The 24,054-nt window shown below is 37.6% G+C and overlaps 1 protein-coding gene across 1 annotated transcript; it reads right to left on the reverse strand.

Annotated features, from left to right (window-relative positions):
* Nucleotides 1-752: 752 nt before the first annotated feature.
* Nucleotides 753-1,538, reverse strand: LOC113344901. Its single transcript, XM_026588787.1, has one exon. It carries the CDS (start codon nucleotides 1,536-1,538, stop codon nucleotides 753-755), a length of 786 nt encoding a protein of 261 aa, XP_026444572.1.
* Nucleotides 1,539-24,054: the final 22,516 nt, after the last annotated feature.

Raw genomic sequence — 24,054 nt, forward strand, 5'->3', positions numbered from 1 at the left:
CAGTGCCAAACATCATCAGTTGTTTTATTACATAAGACTCTATTTAATGACTGGTGCGGATGGGCTTGGAGATGATACAAGCCAGAGATAAAATCAGCCCGACCAATCACTGCTTTAGTTACACGGTCCTGAAAGAAACAAACATGTTCGAAGAAATAAGCAATGCAATTAGTTTGGCGAGTTAATTGACTCACAGAGATGAGATTGAACTTGAAATTAGGAATGTGATGTACATTCGACAGTTTTAGTGTAGGCGAAAAAACAACCTCGCCAATATGCTTAACCATGGAGAATGAGCCATCCGGGAGTTGCATGAGAATTGATGATTGAACAGGTATGTAAGATGTAAAGTAATGCAGTGAGTTGCAGATGTGGTGCGTTGCACCACTGTCCACAAACCATGGATCAACAATGGAGGTGGAGAGAATGTTACCTGCAAAATTGGCACGGGCATCAGGTTGTGCAGAGTCTGGTGCAGGGTTGATCAAGTCCAAAAGGCGAGCATACTGATCGGCAGACAGGGAGGGAAGAGCGTATGGTGCAGCAGATGGGCCAGTTGACAGAGCTGCAGCAGTAGCAGTCATGTGCAGATTTGCATTAGCCAAAGGCTGCTGTTGAGAACTGTTGGCAGGGGGAAAACCATGGAGCCTGTAGCACTTGTCTCGAACATGGCCTAGTCTGTTACAATAGTCGCAAAAGGGACGCTGACGCTTGTTCTGATTGGATGGCGGACGAGAGCTGGACTGGAAATTTCAAGTCGAAGCAAGAGCAGCAGCATCAACAGTTGGCAGAGGAGTATGGGTTATATGTTGTTGTTCCTCCTCCTGCTGAACAAGATTGAAGATACGAAGTGCACTTGGGAAGGGATCCATAGTGAGTATCTGACTACGAAGGTTGGAAAACCTGTCGTGTAATCCCTGCAGAAACTCCATGGCACGCTCTCTTTCGAGTCTTTCAAGCATGTGCTTGCCAGCACCACAGATACATGCTTCCGTAGAAGCAACCAGGGAGTCATATTGATCCCAAAGAGTTTTTATTTTGGTATAGTAAAGAGACACAGGCATTGATTCCTGTTTTATTGAAGCAATTGAAGATTTTAAACGAAACATAATAGGGGCATTGGAGACACAAAACCTGATTTGCAGATCTTTCCAGATAACATGAGAGTTGGAAGCATACAGGCAGCTAGCCCTGATATCTGGTTGACAAGAGTTTAGAAGCCAACTTCCCACGAGATCATCACATCTCTTCCAACATTGAAACTGCAACAGATCTGTTGGAGGAGGAAGGGAGCCATCAACGAAACCAAGATTGCCCTTGGCATTCAGAGACTTGGTGATTCCCCTAACCCAGGAACCGTAGTTGTCTCCTTGTAAAATAGGAGAGGATAGCACAGTTGCAGGGTTATCACTGGGATGAATGATATAAGGGTCTAGAGTTCTAGGAAGAGCTGAAGAATTGATCAGAGTTTCATTGTTTTGGGAAGAGATGTTGTCATGCACTGGAGAGTTGGGAGAAGATGGATTAGAGCCAGGCATGATGAAAAAAATATGAATGATAAAAGGAGACGGCGGCAGAGATGAAGCGGAAGGGAAGATATGTTTCCTAGGATCTACAAGGATACCATCTTAAAGTTTCAAAGATCTCTGTGAAGAATATATTCTGAATTGATATCTTTTTGTTCTTTACATGTGATATATATAGAGATTTATGTATACAAAATATCTAAAAGATATGTTTCCTAATCTAAACAAACTCTGACTAAAATACAGGGAAGTTTTAACAACAACATAAGACTCGGACTGAGAGTTGAAGACTTGTTCTGGTGGTTGTGATGCCACTGCCGTGGCACACAATGTGTACACGTCCAATACATGCGCCTACAATAATATATGCATAACATGTTATGCAGTCATGAAAATGGATGCATAACCTGTTATGCATCCGAAAATATGGCTGTATAATACATTATGCATCATTTTATCTGTATGCACTAAAATCAACCAAGACAATGGCTACATAACCTGTTATAGATACATAACTTGTTATGCAGTTGAGAAAATGGTTGCATAATTCGTTATGCGTCTGTTTTTTCTGCCGGATTCAGGCATATATAACGTTTTAGTGGCTGCATAAACCAAAATAATAGATGCTTAAAAATTATATGGTTGCATAACATGTTATGCATCTTTTGTGGTGTATGCATTTTGTGTTATGCATCTTTTTTGGAGTCTGCATAACGAATATGTAGTCAGTTTTCGAATTTTTTCCCAAAAATGATGATCACCTCCGATTTTTTCGTGAAAAACAAAAAATTGATATTGTTGTTTGTACTCGTTATGTAGCTCTCTTTAAAAGATTTCCAACGACATAAAATTTGTAAAATTCTAAGACGCGGTTTTCTAGATATATTATATCCAAGTTGCGTGGACAATTATATCCCTGAAAAAGTATGATGCATAACCTATTATGCAGTCATTGTTCAAAATTTCATATAATTATGGATTTCATGGAATCTAAAATTAATTGTGGGCCTGACAATGAGAATATTATCTTTTTTTTGGATCCATGCCTAATTTTCTCCTGTGATTATAAAAAGCATAAACAAGAAGAAAAAAAATTCATAAAACCCCAAAAAAGATCTAAATTTAAGATGTTTGGATTTTCCGCAGATATAAGTTGGACAAAAAAGGTAGTTGAATATCTATTCTATTATATAAAAGCAACTCTCGTTGCTACATAGCAATGAAGCTGCAAATTGTGATTTCCAGTTTTATCCTTAGTTCTATTTTTTCTTTCTAAACAACACATAGGGTGTTTATGTATTTTGAGTATACAATTAATTCCCTTCACCGACCAATTCCGTACCTTCGTACAAGTGGTCTTTTACGTGGAAATAAAATGAGGGCAAATCAAGAATCATAACAAACTACGATCAATCATAATCACAACTTAAAAACAAAATCAAACTACCAAGTAATTTTTCCTTCTTAATCATTATTTAACTGAAGTTTCAAAATCACATTTTTTTTCTTAAATTTCATTCCAATTGATTAATTTCTTCACTAATATTTTCTCCGTTTTTGGAAAAGTGTTATTTTCACTTTTTCATTTTAGCCTAAAAATAAACCAAACTGAAAAAGTGAAAATAACACTAGAGATAGCATATAGTATATACGTAGTAAAATCGAGAAGGTAGATTTGAAAGAGATTTTGGAGGTGTTGGTACTTATGGTAGTGGTGAGTTGGAGGAAAAGAGGACAGTGGTGAAGGCTATAAAAAAGAATAGGAATCCACGGCGGTATGGCTGTAATGGTAGTGGAGGTGGTGAGTGGTGGTGGCATTGATGTCAGTGGTAATAGTAATGAGATTTTTTGCAGCGGCAGTGGTGAAGAGATGGGGTCGGCCGTTTTCGGGGATAAAGATAAGTTCAGAGAAGTTGATGAATTTTTTTTTCCAAAAATACCTAATATTATCAGTTTACCATTAATAAAAGCATGTGCGTATGCACGTGCCCAACACTCGTGCATTTAGAATGAATCAGGGCCCTCGGCTGTTTTGAGCCAAGTTGATATCTCAATCGTTATATTTTATGTGTACGCTGTGCAAAAGAAAAATATGGTCAGTTTCAGAGGATGGAAGATAACAATCGTTTTTGTTTAAGAAACTGTTGATATCCGTTAAAATGATCTTGATTTTTAATTAAATTTATTGAATTACAAAACTTTAATTACAATTCAATAAATATTAACCATATGTGAATCCAATAAAAAAGATTCACACTCATACGACGATGTATCAACCTCACAGGCTACTCATTGGGTCCTCGTTTTTTTATCACCAGTGCATGGGCATTCAGGATATGATATTTGCTTGGGATTCCCCGCTATAACCAACATTACCGATAAACTTTTCTTACCTCATTTGCGAGAGCTGTAATGATTCTCATTTCCAGTTTCCTCCGCCATCTCAACCTTAACCGTATTTATATACTCCTTCCGTTCCAATTTATACGATGTTTTTGGAATTTTCATGCAGATTAAGAAATGGAGAGAGATATGAAAATTTTCCATCTATACCCTTAAGAAAAGTTTCCAAAAATTAATTACTGTTAGTGCATTAAAAGAAAAATTTATAGTTCCAAGAAAAAAAATTAGGGTGTTATTGGTGGTTTTGTGGAAGAAAATGAAAACTCTCAAATATTGTAGAACCAAAAAATAATCCTAAAACATCATCTAAAACGGAACGAAGGGAATATAAATGTGAATAATTATTGTTAATTGGGCCATAGAAAACTTTCGGATGAATCAATTTACAGTAGTTAAAAACATCCATAACTGTTTATGTACATGCTCACATATGATTCATTTACGGGGAAGGCAAAAAAATTCTAACAAGAATACATGTACGTTTTGTGAGCTTTTATTTCTTTTTTGTGTTTTGTTATCTCATGCATATATGCAAACACATTATGACCAATTATTACATTGAAACTAATAAAATATAATTAAAAATTAAAAAAAATGATGCATTTTTATATTGGGGAATGCATAATCTCACACTTTTTTTTATCCTATGCCCCCGTCAAACTGTGAAAAGGTACTTTCGACCGCATGTTCTTAGCTCTTTTTGACTATAAATAAAAGGTACTTTCGACCGCATCTTTGTGAGCACTCTTTGGCATCACTTGCTGCTTATGAGGTTTGACTTACCTCGTGCTAACAACACTTTCTTTTTTGAAACATAATATATCACATTGAAATTAACACAGAATCACACAGGGAAATGTGTCGCTCTTGGAGTCGATGATTACAAACTGTTTCAAGAAAATTTGGGACGGTACGTTCCCAGATTGTAGTACTCCATGTTGGCTCTTAACAGCCGTATAGTTTGCAAGAACATCTGCAGCCTGGATGGTTTCCCTGTAGTTGTGTTGAATTTTATACTAGGGAATATCAGCTAGTCTTCTTGTAATTTCAGTAAGTATTTCTTTGAGGTACCGTGGAGGCTCTGATCAGTTGCTAAAATGGACTAGTTTATGTAAGTATGATTCGATGTAGATTTGAGTCCACTGGTGGATATTTACCGTTCTTAGGGCCATGAGCGATGCCCATGTCTCTGCTATCAGTGAAGTGTTGATTCCCATAGGTTGAGTCATTGTGACAATGATTATTTTTGTTGAGTCACTGCAAATAAAACTTCCTCTCACTGGTCCTGGGTATCCTTGGATAGCTCTGATAGTGCTGATTTTGATCCAGCGTGGTCCCGGGGGTACATCCAACTTTGAATTGTTTTAGTTGATTGAAAATGTGAGGTATTGTTTGTCGTAGGAGTCATGCCAGGTAGAGATGGAGGAAATACTGTGTTCGCCCATGTATATTTCTGATGCACATGCTTTGCTATGTTGAAAGTACTATCGGTAGAGATTAGGCATTTTCTTCCGTATATGAGATCATTACGAGCTAGCCATAATGACAAAACTTTGGTAATTCTTTTCTTAATTTTATTCATGATACTTTCATAGATATTTATACATTACGGTTCTCAAAACTTACCTAAGACACTGATTTGAGACTTTCCTTATAAGTCTCACAATCATGACTTACATAAACAATCCTTTCCTAATATATACCACTTACCTTATCAGTCTCAAGTTCGTGACTGATATGGACAATACTTTCCATATATACCACTTACCTTATCAGTCTCAAGTTCGTGACTGATATGGACAATACTTTCCATAGACTGACCACTACGGTCTTGGAAAGTATTACCACTTTCCTTAATACCCCCCTCAAGACGGAGCATGCAGGTCACAAATGCCCATCTTGGACAAAAGACCTTGAAACTGAACTCGGCCTAATGCTTTGGTGAAGATATCCGCCAACTGTATTCCTGTGGGCGTATACGAGGGAGAAATAATTTTTTGTACTATCGCATCCCTGATGATATGACAATCCACTTCTATATGTTTAGTTCTTTCGTGAAATACGGGATTCTGAGCAATATACAATGCCGACTGACTATCACAAAGAAGACTCATTCCCTGTGTATGACGAATTCCCAAATCACTTAGTAATTGCTTCAACCACTTCAATTCACAAGTAGCTGCAGCCATAGATCTGTATTCTGCTTCAGCTGAACTCCGAGAAACTGTGTACTGCTTTTTAGTCTTCCAAGACACTGGTGAATCTCCAAGAAGCACAAACCATCCTGTCAACGATCGTCTAGTCAAAGGACAGCTTGCCCAATCAGAATCACACCATCCTTTCAAACTTAAACTACTATCAGAGCGCAACAAAATTCCTTGCCCAGGATTCTTTTTCAAATATCTAACTACCCGAAGTGCAGCTTCCCAATGTTCTTGTCTTGGATGCTGCATAAACTGTGACAAAATATGCACAGAATAAGCTAGATCCGGTCTAGTCACAGCCAGATAAATCAATCTTCCGATCAATCGTCGATACCTTTCTGCATCACTCAACAACGGCCCTGTTGCTAAAGCCAAACGATGATTAGTTTCCATTGGAAACTCTGCTGGTTTTGCTCCTAATAACCCCGTCTCCATAATAATGTCTAATGCATATTTCCGCTGACAAACATAAATGCCTTGTTTACTGCGAGCTATCTCCAAGCCCAGAAAATATTTTAATTTTCCCAAATCTTTCATCTTGAAACACTGTCCCAAGTATGTTTTAAATTTATTTAGCTCCACTATATTATCTCCTGCAACAATCAAATCATCCACATACACCAAACATTAAGTTGCACCTTTCCTTTATCATAGTGAAGAGAGAATAGTCTGAATAAGATTGCCGAAAACCATAATTCTTCAAAGCTGTTGATAGTTTCGCAAACCAACAACGTGGAGCCTGTTTCAAACCATACAATGATTTCTTCATTCTACATACCATATTAGGATTGCCTTTCGCAAATCCAGGTGGTATTTTCATATACACCTCTTCCTCCAAATCTCCATGTAGAAACGCATTGTGTACATCCATCTGATGTACTTCCCAATTTTTAACAGCTGCAACAGCTAGAAAAGTGCGCACTGTTGTCATTTTTGCTACCGGTGCGAAGGTCTCTTTGTAGTCTAAGCCTTCCACCTGATGATTTCCAAAGATCACCAATCTTGCTTTTAAGCGAACCAAATTCCCATTTTCATCATACTTCTCTGTATATATCCATTTACTTCCTAGTGCTCTCTTCCCTCCGGCATTCTTGCAAAACCCAGGTATCTTGTTCTTCTAGTGCTCGTATTTCTTCTTCCATTGCTTTCCGCCATCCTGGATGTCTCATTGCTTCTTTAAAATTGCGAGGTGCTGAACTCGCAGTTATAGCTGCAAGAAATTTCTTATATGGTGTAGAAAATTTTTCACAACTAACATAATATGTCAAAGGATACGGCGTACCTGAGGAGGATGATTGTGATGTATGAAGATGAGATGGACCATTTTCTCTAGTGGTGTGCGTCACAAAACCCTTAAGCCTACTCGATGGAATTTTCATACGCTTTCCTTTACCCATATCACCTTCTACAGCAACACTATTACCCGGACTGACTGCTTCAGCAGATCTCTCTTGGACTGCTACACGTTCTTCTTCCGTCGCAGTCATATCTTGAACTTTCACCATCTCCGTTTGTCGCAGTTGCATCAGGTATGCCACAGCGTCTCCTGCTGTTGCTGTTATGCCTACACGTCTCCTGCTGTTGCTGTTACGCTGGTACTGCCACACTCTCACTGTGCGTTGTTGCTGTTACCTCTTCATCATCGCTCCAGTCAAACGCGATTCAACTGAGCAGTCTCAGCTGATACACCAATCCCCTCGGTCTCAATATAATGACCAGGCTGATCACTCTCGGTGCGAGTTGCAACTGTTGACTGCTGCACCACAGACGTTGCATTCTTATATGGGAAACTATTCTCATAAAACTGGACATCTCTTGACACTAAGAATTTTCTTTCATCCAAGTCATATACTTGCCATGCCTTTTTACCAAATGGATATCCAAGAAAAACACACCGCCTTCCTCTACTTGCAAATTTATCCCCTTTGTTATTTTGATCATGCACATAACACAGGCATCCAAACACTTTCAACTGATTATACGGAGGTTGCTTTCCAAACAATATTTCATACGGCGTTTTATTTTCCAGAATAGGTGTAGGGTACGATTAATCAAATACGCAGCTGTCAATGCGCATTCTCCCCAAAACCGTATTGGCAAGTTGGCTTGAAATCTCAAAGCCCTTGCCACATTCAATATATGTTGATGCTTTCTCTCCACTCTTCCATTTTGTTGCGGAGTGCCTACACACGATGTTTCAAAAACTATCCCATTAGTCTTAAAATATCCACGCAATGAATTAAACTCAGTACCATTATCACTTCTAACAATTTTGATATCTTTATCAAATTGTCGTTTCACAAGAGCTATGAAATCAAGAAACGTTCGTTCAACTGCAGTTTTATTTTGAAGCAAATGAATCCACACACCTCTTGAAAAATCATCTACTATTGTTAAAAAATAATGTGCTCCACAAGACGATGTAGCCCTATAAGGACCCCATAGATCTATATGAATCAATTCAAAAATACAACTGGCTTTACTTAGACTACTAGCAAAACTACTTCTATGTTGTTTCACTCTTGGGCAAATATCACAAACTTCATTATGCTTCTTCAATCTACTCATACCCGGCAACCTTTGCAATACTTTTTCTGATGGATGTCCCATTCGTCGATGCCACAGCTCGTATGATGCTCCACTGACTGCCATAACTTCAACTTGAGGCACACCACAGAAAATGTATAGTCCACCTTGTCGTTCACCCATTCCAATCACCTTCCTCGTCAACCGGTCCTGTATAAGACATAAACTGTTAGTACATTGTACCGTACATACTAATTCATCAATAAGTTGTGTGACAGAAATTAGGTTACAGGTTATTTGAGGCACATAAAGCACATTATCAAGTCTCAAACCGCCCTGCAGAATAATAGTCCATATTTTCTCAGATTGTGCATATTTCCCATCTGGGAGTCCAACAGTACACTTCACAATATCTTTCACATCAATCATGTCATCTCTTCTACACGTGACATGATTTGCAGCTCCCGTGTCAATAATCCAATTCGGTTTAGTTTGCTTACCTTGCAGTTGGGACGTATTTTTCTTTGCATTCAAAAACTCAAGCACCTGTCTGAGCTGTGTTGCGGTTACTCCCATCAAATCTGAGCCGTCTGAGGAATATGTGTTATTTGACTGCATTGTCTCTGATATATTTAGATTATGTGCTCGAACCTGATTTCCCGTTCCTTGTCCTCTACCTCCTCTTCCATTCGCAAAACCACCACGTCCTCTACCACCAGTTCTTCCACCTCTACCATATCCTCTTCCACTTCTCGGTTTATCTCCCCACCATTCAGGGTATCCAATAAGCTGAAAACAACCTTCATCCGAGTGTCCTTGTCTGCTACAGTGCTTGCAATATTTATTTGGATCATAAGTGTTATTGAGAGGACGTTGATCAGATTGTACCTTGAACGCCATCACATTGTCATGAACTTCCGGTGTGGCGGCTACATCTCCTTTCCTAAGACGTTCCGAGTTTATCATTGTTTGATATGCTACATCTATTGAAGTCAGTGGATCTCTTGCCAACAATTGTTCACGCAAGGAACCATAGACAGCATCTAGTCCAATTAAGAAATAATGTAATAAATCTTCTTCTCTCAAAGTACTAACCTGTGTTGCAATATCACATTCGCACTTGCCACACTTGCACGTTGGTACCTTCATATATGTGATCATCTCATCCCATATCTTATTCAATCTTCCAAAATAAGCAACCACACTTTCTGTTTGCTTTTGCTTACATTCACTTAAAGATGTCTTCAGCTGGCATGTCCGTGTTCCACTTACAACACAAAACCGTCTCTTCAAGTGGTTCCATAACAAGTTGGCATCATCAAAGTCTCCCAAACTGGATCTAAGTGACGGCTCCAATGTGTTGCTGATCCAAGAAACAAGCATCGACTGAATTGCCACCCATCTTCCAACTGTTCACTTTCTTTCGGTTCTTTGATTGTTCCATCAATGAAACCAAACTTCCTCTTAGCTATTAATGATCTTCTTATGGCTCTAGCCCATTCATCATAGTTATGTCCTTTTAGAACAACCGGTGTGATAATTATACCTGGACCATCACTTGATCCTACATGATATACTGGATTCTTCTTTTGCGTATCATATTTTATATTCTTGTCTTTGCTTGATTCTTCATCACCACCCATTCTTCTTTTCTTTTTTTTTCAATCAACTGGCTCGTGATGCCATGACAAAACTTTGGTAATTCTTTTCTTAATTTTATTCATGATACTTTCATAGATATTTATACATTACGGTTCTCAAAACTTACCTAAGACACTGATTTGAGACTTTCCTTATAAGTCTCACAATCATGACTTACATAAACAATCCTTTCCTAATATATACCACTTACCTTATCAGTCTCAAGTTCGTGACTGATATGGACAATACTTTCCATATATACCACTTACCTTATCAGTCTCAAGTTCGTGACTGATATGGACAATACTTTCCATAGACTGACCACTACGGTCTTGGAAAGTATTACCACTTTCCTTAATACATAATATATGAGATCATTACGAGCTAGCCATAGTGCCCAAAAGAGAAAGCAAAACAAAGTTGTAGCAGATTGAGTTTGGCGGTTGACGGTGGATGATGGTGTAATCGATCGGTTATGGGCGACGGTGTTGGAAAAAAGGAGTTGCCACATGATGATTGAAGAGAGAACCCCAATCTTCTCCAGCATACCGACATGCTGGGAGTATATGTTCAGTTTTTTATGGATAAATACCACATCTAGGACAGAGGTTTGAGGGGGTGAGGTGTGTTTTATATAACAATGTGAAGATAGGTAAGCCTCGATAACATTCCACTAGTTTGAAGTTGGGTTTACATACGCCCAGAACTTATTGTATATTGTACGGTTTTCGTGAACGGCCAAAAGATTTTGTCTCGTGGACCATCTTGTGGTAGGTGGACATTAATAACCCTGTCCCTAGCCGGTTGCGGAATTTATGCCAGAAAATCATGGTTCCAAGAATGTGAAATTGGATCAAATAGATCGGCAACAAAAGGATAGTCTTGTCATTGGTTCTGGTATAGCAGTGGCCGGTGGGTGATTCGAGATCCAGTTGAAAGTGGTCGGGGTAGTGTTTTCATTCTCAATTTGGTGAAAAGGGTAGGGTGTAAAAGATCACATAAGGGAAGAAATTTATTTCTAAAGGCGGCTAGGCTAGCTAAGGTTGAGGGTGGCTAGGGGATTAGAAAATATCGCTCGTTGGAGTCTAACGAAATTAGAAGTTAGTTGTCACTTAAAGGTTATTCTTTGGTATGTCATGCCCTAGAGGTGTAAAACATGCCGACCTGGCACATGAAGACGCTTCTTCACGTGTTATGTGTCGTGTTGAGCTGTGTTGTACCAACGATTTAAACACTACGAGAGACGTAGTCATATTCTCATTTCCAGTTCCCACTATCATCTCAATTCTCAACCTTAATATTCTATTTGAATATGATCAACTTGGGTTGATTTTATTTCTAGTGGTCATAGTACCACTTAACTAAGTAGATGTAGTGAACATCACTACAATTGTATATACAGAAACAGATCGGTTGATAGGGTTAGAGATTATTAAAGAAGGATAGGGAGAATTAGAGGGTTAGAACGAGAAACATGCGGATTAGAGGATGAAGAAGACATAGAGATAGAGATAGAATAACTATGAGATATTAATTCATTTCATAATTGATTATCTTTCCTTACAACAAACACAGCCTATATAGCTGTAGAAATGACTCACAATATAAGTACCCAAACTACCCTTACAATAATAATAAACTACCACAATTATCCTTTCTATACTATCCCAGGTACATGACAAATACCTACCTCTCCAAATCATCCTTGTCCTCAAGGATAAGAATGAGCTTGGCCGTAAGGGAATGAGAGCTGGGACCGACTAATGGAATGTACTGTTGCTGCAGCTTTTTCACAGACGCATGCCCTAGAATAAATGTGACTTATAATCTCAGCACAAAGCCCATAACAAGTGGTCTCCACTTGTGAACTGGTTTGTCTTCCAAAATAATTGGTGGAATCAAGCCACTGGTGCTTGTTATCTCAAGGTTAAACAAACCACCATCTCCATAAGTCGCTACCCAGTAGGTACTAAAAGAAGCATAATTTGTAATGCTAATATTGGCCAAGGTCCCATCGCAACCATGAATAACTTCAAAAATATCACTGCTACCGACTTTGTAAGCACCCAGGAGAATAAGAGGTCCTTTGATATTACCAGCTGCTCGAGGGTGATGAATTGTAATGAGTTGAGGTGAAGCAGCTAGTTTGGTGAACAACGCTGGCCAAAAACATCCAAGGACGACCATGCATCCTTTCCTGTATAGTCTGTGTACGGGGAAGCCATGTAATGTGGTGAAAATAAGTACCTGTACAACAACCAACTTGAGCAGAGCATCCCTAGCGATGTGATATTGGACTGAACGTGGAGTTGAAACTTTAATGTTTGTCGTGTAGTTGTACACATCCAATTCCCATACCCCACAATGCATGAACCTGGAAGGGACAAGATGACTTCTAACTGCATCTCCAAATCTCGGTCATTCCTGTTCACCTTCATCTTGTCATACGACTGCCTCCAATTCTTGCACATGACTTCCTTATCACCACCAAACACCCCACGCTTCAGTTGACTTCCTTATCACCACCAAACACCCCATGCTTCAGTTGTCCTACTATTGCACCCACAACTTCCTTGTGTCGATGGTTGAGCCCTTTATCAAACACGACTTTACCAAGCGCAGCACCATCAATGACTCCACTGGCTCCTATGTAAATTTCTATTTGAATGACCATGAAGAAACACCTCAGATGTGCATTTTTTTGTCCAGTGAAAACATCAGTAGATTTCTTACTTATTTCCTCCAACAACTCTTGTGTAATGCTCTCACCACTCTTAAATACAACAAGCATCACTACGATTCCAACCACTCTTACAAGGAATTTTCTCCAGCCTAAACGCCATTCATGGGTACCAAAACCAATACAGCAAGGTGCTACAGGTTGTGACTCGGTGACAATCAATACATAGTCATTGTCATTTCCCATACTCCATAATCCAAGAGACAATACAATGAAACCCAACTGAGCTGAGAAAACCAAATAGTTAAGTTTCCTTATAATGATCAGTTTGCACATTAAAAGCATAACACCAACTGGTAAGAGTACTTCCATCTTCTTGAGCCCCTGTAAATCTCCCTTCCTTTGAATATGACTGATATCTCCAACAAGTAGCTGGTAACGAGGTTCTTGTGCATGGCCAGATTTATGTTCCTTTGTAATATTAAGTCTCAAAATAGTACAGAGAATATGAATTTTCCATAGGGCTCCATCAAACAACTCGCAATCCTCTAAGTTGTCACCATTTTGTAACAACCAAATCACATACCTACTGTACTCAGCTATCATATTTGACCCCTTAAGAACAATAATACAAGGATCAAGAGTATCTAGGCAGAAGTTAGTACTCCTTATGATCAGCTCCAGCAACCTTCCTTTATCAAATACTCTTCCAGCAATATCCTGGTTTCAATAGAGGCACCTTCCACCACTCAAACTACGCATTACGCCCTCAGACATTTCAAGTAAACAATATCCCAGCTACAGTTTAAGATACCCTTTGTTACCGATGAAACTATTTTTACAGTTACCAAAAATTTGGTCCATAAGCTCATGAGTGTTCTCGAACAGCCATAGAAGATTGCCTTGCTGCAACAGTTCTTCAAGGAACTTGCAAACAACCTGACTGTCACTATTATTACCAAACACAAGCACAATTGCATGATCCCCTAACAATTCATAAGTAAGAATATTCAAGCATAAGTCAGAACTACTTATAATTCATCCTAGCCACCGTCCTCGATCAAATACCTTTCCAGCAACATACATGCTACAATGGAAATATCTTGCACCGCTCAGAATTCTTCGTACACAATATCTCATCTATGATCAAATACCTTTCCAGTAACATACACGCTACAATGGAAATATCTTGTACGGCTCAGAATTCTTCGTACACAATATCTCAGTTGTAACATTAGAGAGCCCACATTTCCTTTGAAACTCCATCTACTGTTAGAATGAATATGAAGACTTAGGTCAGCAGCGCTTCCAGACACACATTTCTTTGTCACAAAAGATCTCGAAATAGTGCAAAGAACATTATTCCGTTGTGGCTGCTCTTCAAGGAGTTTGCTGACGACACGCTTGCATCCATTTGTTACCCACTCAAACCCATTTGAATACTTAATTAACAAATCCAGATGGTACCCAAGTTTAGAATTAGGATCAGAAATAAAATTTGCACTCAAACTACGCTCTAGAATGAACACATTAAGAGCAACCTATTCGGAGAGGAGAGTAACCTAATTAGGCGAAATCTCTTACGACCGCTCGGTTTAAAGTCTTCTTTGGTATTGAGAATCTCTAGCGTGTACCGTTGGTGGGAAACTAGATAATTGTGATTTATCTTTTGTTTTCGATTTATTTGATTGACTAACAGTGGTTGAAATCTGATAGCACCTAGTTTGTTTATTCTTGAGAATCTTCTCTTCTGATATAAGATTCACTCAAACTAGTTCATAGTTTCGACAGGGATCTTTAGACTGTTGTTACTTCTAAAGACGATCTTGTGATAATCCATTGTTAATGGACAATGTTCTGTGCGTGATTGATCACAAGAGATTCAAGCGATTGTGTGCAGGATTTTATTGAAGATTTAAGAAGATTCGAAGACAAAGAAGATATTGAAGATCTGACTTGGGTTTTATAATCTTTGGTGTGCACAATACTTGTTTCGATAAAAGAGGATCCAATTAATAATCGGTTTATCTTTGTGGTAGATTGGATTGATTAATTGAGTAAATCAGCATCAACACGATTCTTCAAATTAAAGGTGTTGTTGGATTATTCTTAAACGATTACCTTTGGGTGATTGAACATAAGATAGATCTAAGGACCTGACGAAGGAGTTTATGTTGAGATAAACGGAAGAACCTTTGTCCGACTCATATCACTTGGTTGAATAAAGTTGATACCAAACAGATTTGTTGTTCCTTTACTGTTTGGAATACGAACTAAAGGAATTGTTCCAAGTACGTGACTTATTTATAAGTTGGAGGCGTGGGAATACAGAAGGAACTAGGTGAACTATAGGTTAGTTACTTGGTCTCAACTATACGAAGTTAGTGTAATTTTTTGTAGCGGCTTAATCCTGAGAGTATTCAATTCTGGACTAGGTCCTGGGGATTTTCTGCATTTGCCGTTTCCTCGTTAACAAAATATTGATGTGTCATTTACTTTTATATTCCGCATTATAAATTTTTTATTATAATTAAAGTAAATTACACAAACGATAATTCCTATTTACTTGATAAGCAATCCTATTGTGTTTGGTTAAGTCTAAACCTTTGTATCAAGTAAACATACTTCGTTGTTGTATTGTCTCGATCTCGTATCCATAGACGATCACACGAAGTGTGAACCGATTAGTTGTATTGTCTCGACTCAGTCCATAGACAATCACTTTCGGAGAAAGGACTTATAGGTAGGAAAAGTTTTAGCTTGAGGTATATTTGGGTACCCTCGCCTTTTCAAAATAATTAGGAGATATTAATTCATTTCGTAATTGATTATCCTTCCTTACAATAAACACAACCTATATAGCTGTAGAAATGATACACAATACAAGTACCCAGACTACCCTTACAGTAATAATAAACTACCACGATTACCCTTTCTATCCTACCCCAGGTACATGACAGTAGACCACATAAAACATTCAAAATGGTTCAATTTATAGGCAGAAACAGGTATGCTTTATTTTCCTAAACACGTATTCTCACGTAGAGTTCATTTATGAAGCCTCCAATATTTTCTAAACAAACAAAATGTGTGTTGTGTGGAGTGTGGTGCATTCGGGCTCTAAAAACTTAGAGATGAAACTAAGGTGTCCATGACACTTTGAATTGGATACAAATAGTGCAAAAATGAATATTGGAGACGTGTATTGAGAATGGACCAAGGGCTTGGTTGTTCTGATGGTTACATGAGTAGTTCTGGATTGTGCCGGACTGCCGGACTGGTGATGTCGACTTCGAATTTTCCTTGACAAAAAATATTATCTATGTAAAGTGAAATGTTACATACTGATATGTAATCGATCAAGAGTACCTAGACTCAGTACTGCTTTATAGAAGTGATTAATAGAACACAAAGAAAATAATAATAACAAAAAGTAAATAATACAATCGTTTCTGCTAACTGCTTCTTCTTTTATTGCTTAACTTCTTCTTCTTTAAACTGTGAAAGAAAAATTCTATTACAAACCAAAAATATGGCTGCACTCTATCTCGTTTTTCTCTCCACCTGCTAACTTCTTCTTCTTAATTGCTTGAAATAAAACTCTATTACAATCAATAACTGACTGCTCTCCTTCTCGTTTTGTCTACCTCTTCTAACCTGAAATTCTCCTCCTTTTATATGAGTGAGAACTTGTTGTACAAGAAATAAAACTATGAGTTTTAGAACTCATCTAAACTAGGAATCCCATCTAAATTAGGAAACCTCAAACTTCTAGACTAAGCTAAGAAACTTAAACCTCTTCTAGCATCTTCTAGATACTCTCTAGCCATAATACGGCTCAATTAAACCTAGGATAATGATTAGCCTCATCTGGAAGCTTTAGGCGTCCCTCTCCTTCTGTTATTTGCTTGTGTAAATATAATCTTCACACCACTTAAGTTATGTGCATATGATTTGCACATCTAACTATCTAGCCGTTGATACAGCTTTGTGAAGATAATCTTCACGTCACTCTTCTAACCTTAATATGACTCAACTTATTTAAGATACTCTTGTATCATGGATCCCCCATTTTAGGAAGCTGGAACCCCTGTGTAAGCTCTGAACTGAAAGTGGGAAAACTCAGTCCCCTCCCTGTTCCTTGTTGAACCACCTTGGTTTATTAGGTTAAAAACCCATTACCCTCTATAGTCCTCGGATTTAAACTTAATTTTTCTAGCTCGGTTGTCTCGATCTCATTCCCTAGTACCCTTGCGTAAAATGCAGCTGACTTCCCACGGTCATAAACAAAACCCAAACCTTTGCTTATAGTGCTAGCTTAGTTACACCAATAGAAAACATCTGCTTCTTTCTCCCGTCTTTAAAATCTGAACATACTAGTCTCTTCTCACCATCTTATGTTTTGCAACTAGTGACCACCATCTTCCTTTTCTTCTTTCCTCGATCAAAAACAAAACTTACATGATTTTATCGCTGCTTTAATAGGATATTGCTGTAACTCTTCCATGTCTTTGGTACCCTACAAAATCGATCGCACATCAGCTTCTCTTCATGAATAGCATTCATTAATTCATCTTTGCATGCTGAACAAAATCTCTGATTGGAATAATACGACTTGCTAGTAGAAGTTCAGTCGTCTTATTCTTTTGTCTTGTCAGTACGTCATCTTCATGGTATGTTACTATGCTAGTCTCTTTGCTGATAAGAGTATCAGCAGTTCCTGCTGTAAGAAAAACTTCCTCTTTAACTTCTGAAAAACTGTCGCAAAGTTCTCTACATATTTATTCAATACCAAACTCCTCTTTATAAGAATTTACGACTTCATTCTCTTCCCTGATAAGGGTATCAATATCATCATATGTAAGAACAACTCCGTCTTCAACTTTTGGATAGCTGTCTTCATTTTCAACTTCTTCTGGACCCCAGTCAAAAACTGATGGTAAATCCCAATCGATAATGAATTCGTCTTCACTCGCAAAGTCATCGTATTTCGTCTCTTCAACATAGTTCATCTCTTCACAGACGAATTTATTATCTTTCTTTAATTATTATTTTTCTCTCTTTGTACTTTCTTTTCTACACTTAGGTCTTCGTTTGATAACACTTGCTTTCATGAACGCAGCTAAGGTATCTATTATATCGTGTATCTTAAGTTCAAGTTTAGAAAACTTGTCCTCATCTGTTATTTTCCTCTCGTCTTCTTCACTTACCATATTGGTTCTAATACTTCCTCTAGGTTGCTTTGTCTTCCCCTGATCGTGTACACTGAATTCGTGTTGAGTCCATGCACCACAACTAACCCTAGAAGTCAGAACGTGGCTCTGATACCAGTTGATACATAATCAATCAAGGGTACCTAGAGTCAGTACTGCTTTGTAGAAGTTATTAAGAGAACACAAAGAAAAGAATAATAACAGAAAGTAAATAACACAATCGTTGTTGCTAACTGCTTCTTCTTTTATTGCTTAAGTTCTTCTTCTTTAACTGTGAAAGAAAAACTCTATTACAAACCCAAAATGTGGCTGTACTCTCTCTCGTTTTTCTCTCCACCTGCTAATTTCTTCTTCTTAATTGCTTGAAAGAAAACTCTATTACAATCAATAACTGACTGCTCTCCCTCTCGTTTTCTCTACCTCTTCCAACCTGAAATTCTCCTCCTTTTATATGAGTGAGAACTTGTTGTACAAGAAATAAATCTATGAGTTTTAGAACTCATCTAAACTAGGAGTCCCATCTAAATTAGGAAAACCTCAAACTTCTAGGCTAAGTTAACAAACTTACACCTCTTCTAGTATCTTCTAGATACTCTCTAGTAGTAATACGGCTCAATTAAACCTAGGCTAATGATTAGCCTCATCTGACAGCTTTAGCTGTCCCTCTCCTTCTGTTATCTGCTTGTGTGAATATAATCTTCACACCACTTAAGTTCTGTGCATATGATCTGCACATCTAGCTATCTAGCCATTGATACAGCTATGTGAAGATAATCTTCACGTCACTCTTCTAGTTTTAATATGGCTCAACTTCTTCTACGGTACTCCTGTATCACATACTTAAGAATTTCAGTTAAATCCAAGTAATATTCAAATATCAATGATATCGTGCGCCAAAGTAATTGTCATCTTTAAAATGTTTTCATAATTTTCTTCTTCGTCTCTAAAATAATTTATGCTCAAATTTTAGTTAACACGATTCCAAAATCTGCAATTGAAGAAAATTCGTGGGACACCAACAAACAACACCGTGATGTGTACCGAAAGGGATCAGACGTATCTGGATTATCTCTCAACATTGGGACATGGAGTGGGGAAGGAGTGGGCCATACTCTCCTCTCACACGGTGCACATAAATCATTTCCATTGTAGCAATCCGTAAAGAAATTTCAAATATTATCAATAAGCAAGACTGTAATTTTAGATTCAATAAAAAACACCTCAGGTGTTGCACCTGGTCCCTTGGGCAGTCACTAATCACTATATTAAGAAAGTTATTTTGTTGTGGCTGCAAATTCAGTTACAACTTCACTATTACCAAGACAAATTCCGTTTATCTGAACTTTAATTCAGACAAGGAAATAATATTGAATTTGAAAATAGCGTGCTACGTTAATTTTCTTAGACAAAACTTATTAATTTTGTTGGCATGCATGGTTACATTATCAGTATTTAGATGGCCAAAAAACTCTACCTTTGGCATTAGCTCACCCGAATATGATAATGTAATGCATTGGTTCCATTTTCTAATTCATAATGAGAAGTTGGAATCATTGGAATAAGATGTGGCCATGTGGGGAACACAAACCTTCAAGGTCTTCGAGATCTCTTCATGGAGAAAAGAAACATAACACGTTTGCTCGAGGATTGAAATGGAGAAACGAAATCGGTATTGAGCTCTGAGAGGAGTGAAGTGACAATAACCCATGACCCATAATGCATATTGCTAATTATCGCTTCTCACTAAATTATAGTCTTAATTACTTCTCACAAGGTTACATAATTAAGTAATTCATCTTTAAAAATCAGATTAAAAAATTTAATGTTAACCCATAATCATTCAAAATAGCAAATCACTTTTAACATTCAGGTTAAATTTCGATGTTGACTCATGTTCTTTACAGATGACACTGGAATCAACCTCGTCAGAAATAAAATTAAACTTTAAATTTTAAAAAAGAAAATCAACACTAAGACAATAACATCCGCACAACTTTCTTTGGATCTTTCAATATTTGCTGCCCAAAGGTATCCACGGAGTGGAACAAGAAAGAAGTGTGTAAGTGATGAGTATTATGCATTTGGTAATTCTATAGTTTCCTCCATCATCTCATCTCAGTTTAATATATGGTTTGAAACATCAAAAATACCAACTCCATTAAAACAGTCTTTTAATTTGTAACTACATGATTGGAAAAGCCGCCCCAGTAATATTCAACTCATATGGGTTAACAAATGCATCTATAACATGTTTTTCTCATCCTCAACAATGTATCATTTCATTTTTGCATTGCCACACAATTAGCGAGAATGCGCAACCTGTAACTACATGATTGAAAAAAGCCACCCCACAATTGAGCCTACAAAATGTCTTTTATACTGTGAAGGAAGCAAGTACGCATCCAGCTCTAACTCTAGTTTGAATGATATTTTAACACTGCTCCCCCATATTTAAAGAAAATTTAGCAGGGGCATCAAAATTGGAACCCGTTGGAACTCAATATAATACATTAACATTGTTATCGCGGTTAGCTGACAATAAAGAAGTACAATGAAATCCGTTAGCTGATAAATGCTATAATGAGTATCTTTTCAAAATTTGGATGCTATCTTCGACAATATGGTGATGGGTGCATACACCAGGACTCCAAATTACAACGGCCGTAGGTTTCCTTATTATCTGATCAATGCTATATATGCAGACCGCACAAAACTTTCAGATCTTTTCTGACTAGAAGCACGCAGGATTTCTTATAATTGCCGCCCAAACCGTTTGTTTTCGTGTACATTCTCATGCAGAATTCATGTGGGCTAATGAGTGGGCTTTACCTCACAGGTTGCACACAAATATTTCAGAAGCGCTTCATTGAGCCACTTTGCATTCATTTAAAAGAGATTTTAAATCATTTTTGTATGAAAAGTGGCACCCAGTAAATACCGGGCTAATGAGTCTGATTCTGTGGGCACTCGTAAAGTAAGTGTAGTGTACACAGGATGGCCTTTCTCTATTGGTTATTTCTATCTAGCAATTTCTATGATTCATTTTTTTTTTTTGTTTGTAATGAACATTTAATTAAATGAAATTGAATTGCATAACACTTTCTAGTTGCTATGATGGTTCTCAAATTAGATTTGCTGAAATCTACCTCGTTGTTCATGACAAACAACTTCCCTTCTGTTTTCTTTTTTACCGGTAAATAAAACATTTTATAAATGAGAAATCAGAGTACATGAAATGTGATCCCTGCTCTCAACCAAAAAAGAAAAAAAGAAGAAGAAAAGCTACTTACACAAATAAGAACTACAAAAAAAAAAGGAACTCAACTCGACCAAAAAAAAAAACATACAGACCAAAAAAAAACATCAACTAAGAACAAGCGAATACCACGACCTATGCATCTCCTTCCAACTGATAACAAATTACTGTAACGAAATCCCCTTGAAAGACTTTTTTTTGGTGAAGCCTGTAACTACGGAAGATCCATAGATACACCCAAATTTGTATTCATGGTTTTTCATTCTTTTAAACTTCAAAGCATAAAACAATTTCTAGATTTAAACTTGTTTATTATGAAAAATGATGATGAAAGTGCTAAAAATGTAAATGGAACACACAATATTTTACATGGTTCGATCCATAGTCGGATCTACATCCATGATTTTTCACTAGTAATTATTTGGTATACATAGACTCCATTAGAGAGTTTTTTAGAGCTATAGATCTAGTTTTTGGGAAGAAGATAATAAAATGAGAAAAGTAAATCTGATCCCTTTCTTTCTCTTGCTTTTCCCTTTAAGTATAGAGAGTAGAGGTGAATTTACAAGTATATCATTTGTTTACTAATTAAGCTAACTAAGGTCAGATACCATGTAAATTATCCAAGGAATATTATACTACTCCGGCTTTCATTTGGCGCCACATGTCGAGCATGATTTTTGGTAACTACAAAGCCAATAAGCCACCGTTAGCTTCCAATCATGAAGAAACTTCCCTCCTATTAAGCCTTCAATTATGTTGCGTTAATCATAGATTAAAGAACCATTAATCAACTATTGGGACGATTATTCTAAATTCTTAATCATATTAATGAAATCAAGAACCAATATCAATATGGTCCTGCAAATAGTCTTGGTCACCAACTTATAATACTTAATGCTAACTATTATAATCACAAACAAGTAAGCATAATTTTCATGGTACCAGTTTTCAGTTTCCACCATCATTTCAATCTTCATCACCAGTTAACCCCATCCCAACACTCAGTTTCTTGATTGATGTGTTTAATACCGTCTTTTCTGTTGATGTGATTTATAAACACCAGTGTCAGATTTTATTTTTATTTTTCAATCGGATCAATTTATAGGTGAATATCATTCGAGACTAGCTTTGTAGGATTAGGTTCACGAACACAATTTATCTATTGTCATGCCATGCTGCAAATATCTTCCGCAGAGATGAATTTTATATGAGCAGCAGTTTTAGGTATGGTTGGCTTTCATTTGACTCCACATGTCGACCATGGTTTTTGGTATCTACATTTTATCCTTTTTTCCTTGAGTATTGTTTGAAAAGCGATTCTTAAGAAAAAATCCGTTTTGGTGTTGTTCTTGGAGCGAGACGTGTGGTGCTTGAATGGAAGACTTTGATCTTTATCGTTGAAAGAATGAGCGAAAGAATAATAACTTGAAAAATATATACTTGCCTCTTATTCTTTTGCGAAGTTCCGAAGCTTCATTGTTGTATAGAAGTATCATCTCCTGATCTTGTTATCGTCGATCATAAGTTTTTGTTGGAACCATTCATCGCTTCGGTCTTGCCCTTGTATGCTTAATTGTTGATCCTTCATGTTTTTGGGGAAACGATATGTTGGGTGACATGTAATGAGTTAAAATTGACGAGATGGCATTTGATTCATATACTCAATTGTTGTTGAGGATTCTAGTTATTGACGAAGTATGTAGTGAGTAAGATATCTTGTTAACGTTATCCCTTTGATTTAGAGAAAATAATGCTGCAATCTCGGGTTTGCATGGTTCACTTCTTGCACATTTACTCATCATTTTCGCGGCTCCGCCAATTCTATTACCTTTTCCCTTGCTGAGACATTGCTCGTCGTTCCACTCGATGTTCTCCTTCTACTGATTATCATTGACTGCGGAGTCCGATATTCCTTTTCCCTGAACTCCTTCCTACTTTCTTTCATGGCTCTTTGCAAGTCCTGCAGTTCATTTCGCTCACCCTTCCCCTTCTTTCCTTCGCCTTTCTTGATAAATCTCTTCTTTTAACCGCTCCATCTCTTTACCTTTTTCGAGAGTATCTTTTTTCTTGCTACTCAAACTTCGTGCTTCCTTTCCTTCGACGCTACTTAATCGACCTTATGGGGTTCCTCAGATTCATCTATTCTTCATACCTTCGCCGCATCTCGCTTCTCTCCCTTCCAATATCGCTTACCTTTTCATAGCCCACGTTAGTTCTTCTAGCTCGAGGCATGATTCTCTTTTGGGACGAAATCGTTATTGTTTCCGAGTTCGTATCTCCTTCTTTCGTTTCGCTAATCGCTCCTTCGACGTTTGATTCGTAACTTCGTTGTACCAACAATACATCTCCTTCTTTCGTTTCGCTAATCGCTTCTTCGACGTTTGATTCGTAACTTTGCTGTACCAACAATACATCTCGTTTCAACACGTTTTTCCGCCCGATTCTCTACTTTGCGAAGTGTCCTTCTCTGTCGTTTCATCATTTCTTTTGTTTCTTCGATTGCGCCCCCCCTTTTCTCTCCTTGGATCGGTCCTTCTTCCGTGATAACTCCTGTAGCTATGCATTGGGGTGACCTTTACACAGAACCATATATTCCTTTTAC

Source organism: Papaver somniferum, unplaced genomic scaffold (assembly GCF_003573695.1).
Source record: "Papaver somniferum cultivar HN1 unplaced genomic scaffold, ASM357369v1 unplaced-scaffold_80, whole genome shotgun sequence".
NCBI classification, from domain to species: domain Eukaryota; kingdom Viridiplantae; phylum Streptophyta; class Magnoliopsida; order Ranunculales; family Papaveraceae; genus Papaver; species Papaver somniferum.

Coding starts and splice junctions, on each gene's coding strand:
- LOC113344901 (XM_026588787.1), bottom strand. CDS start 1,538: ATGCCTGGCTCTAATCCATCTTCTCCCAACTCTCCAGTGCATGACAAC.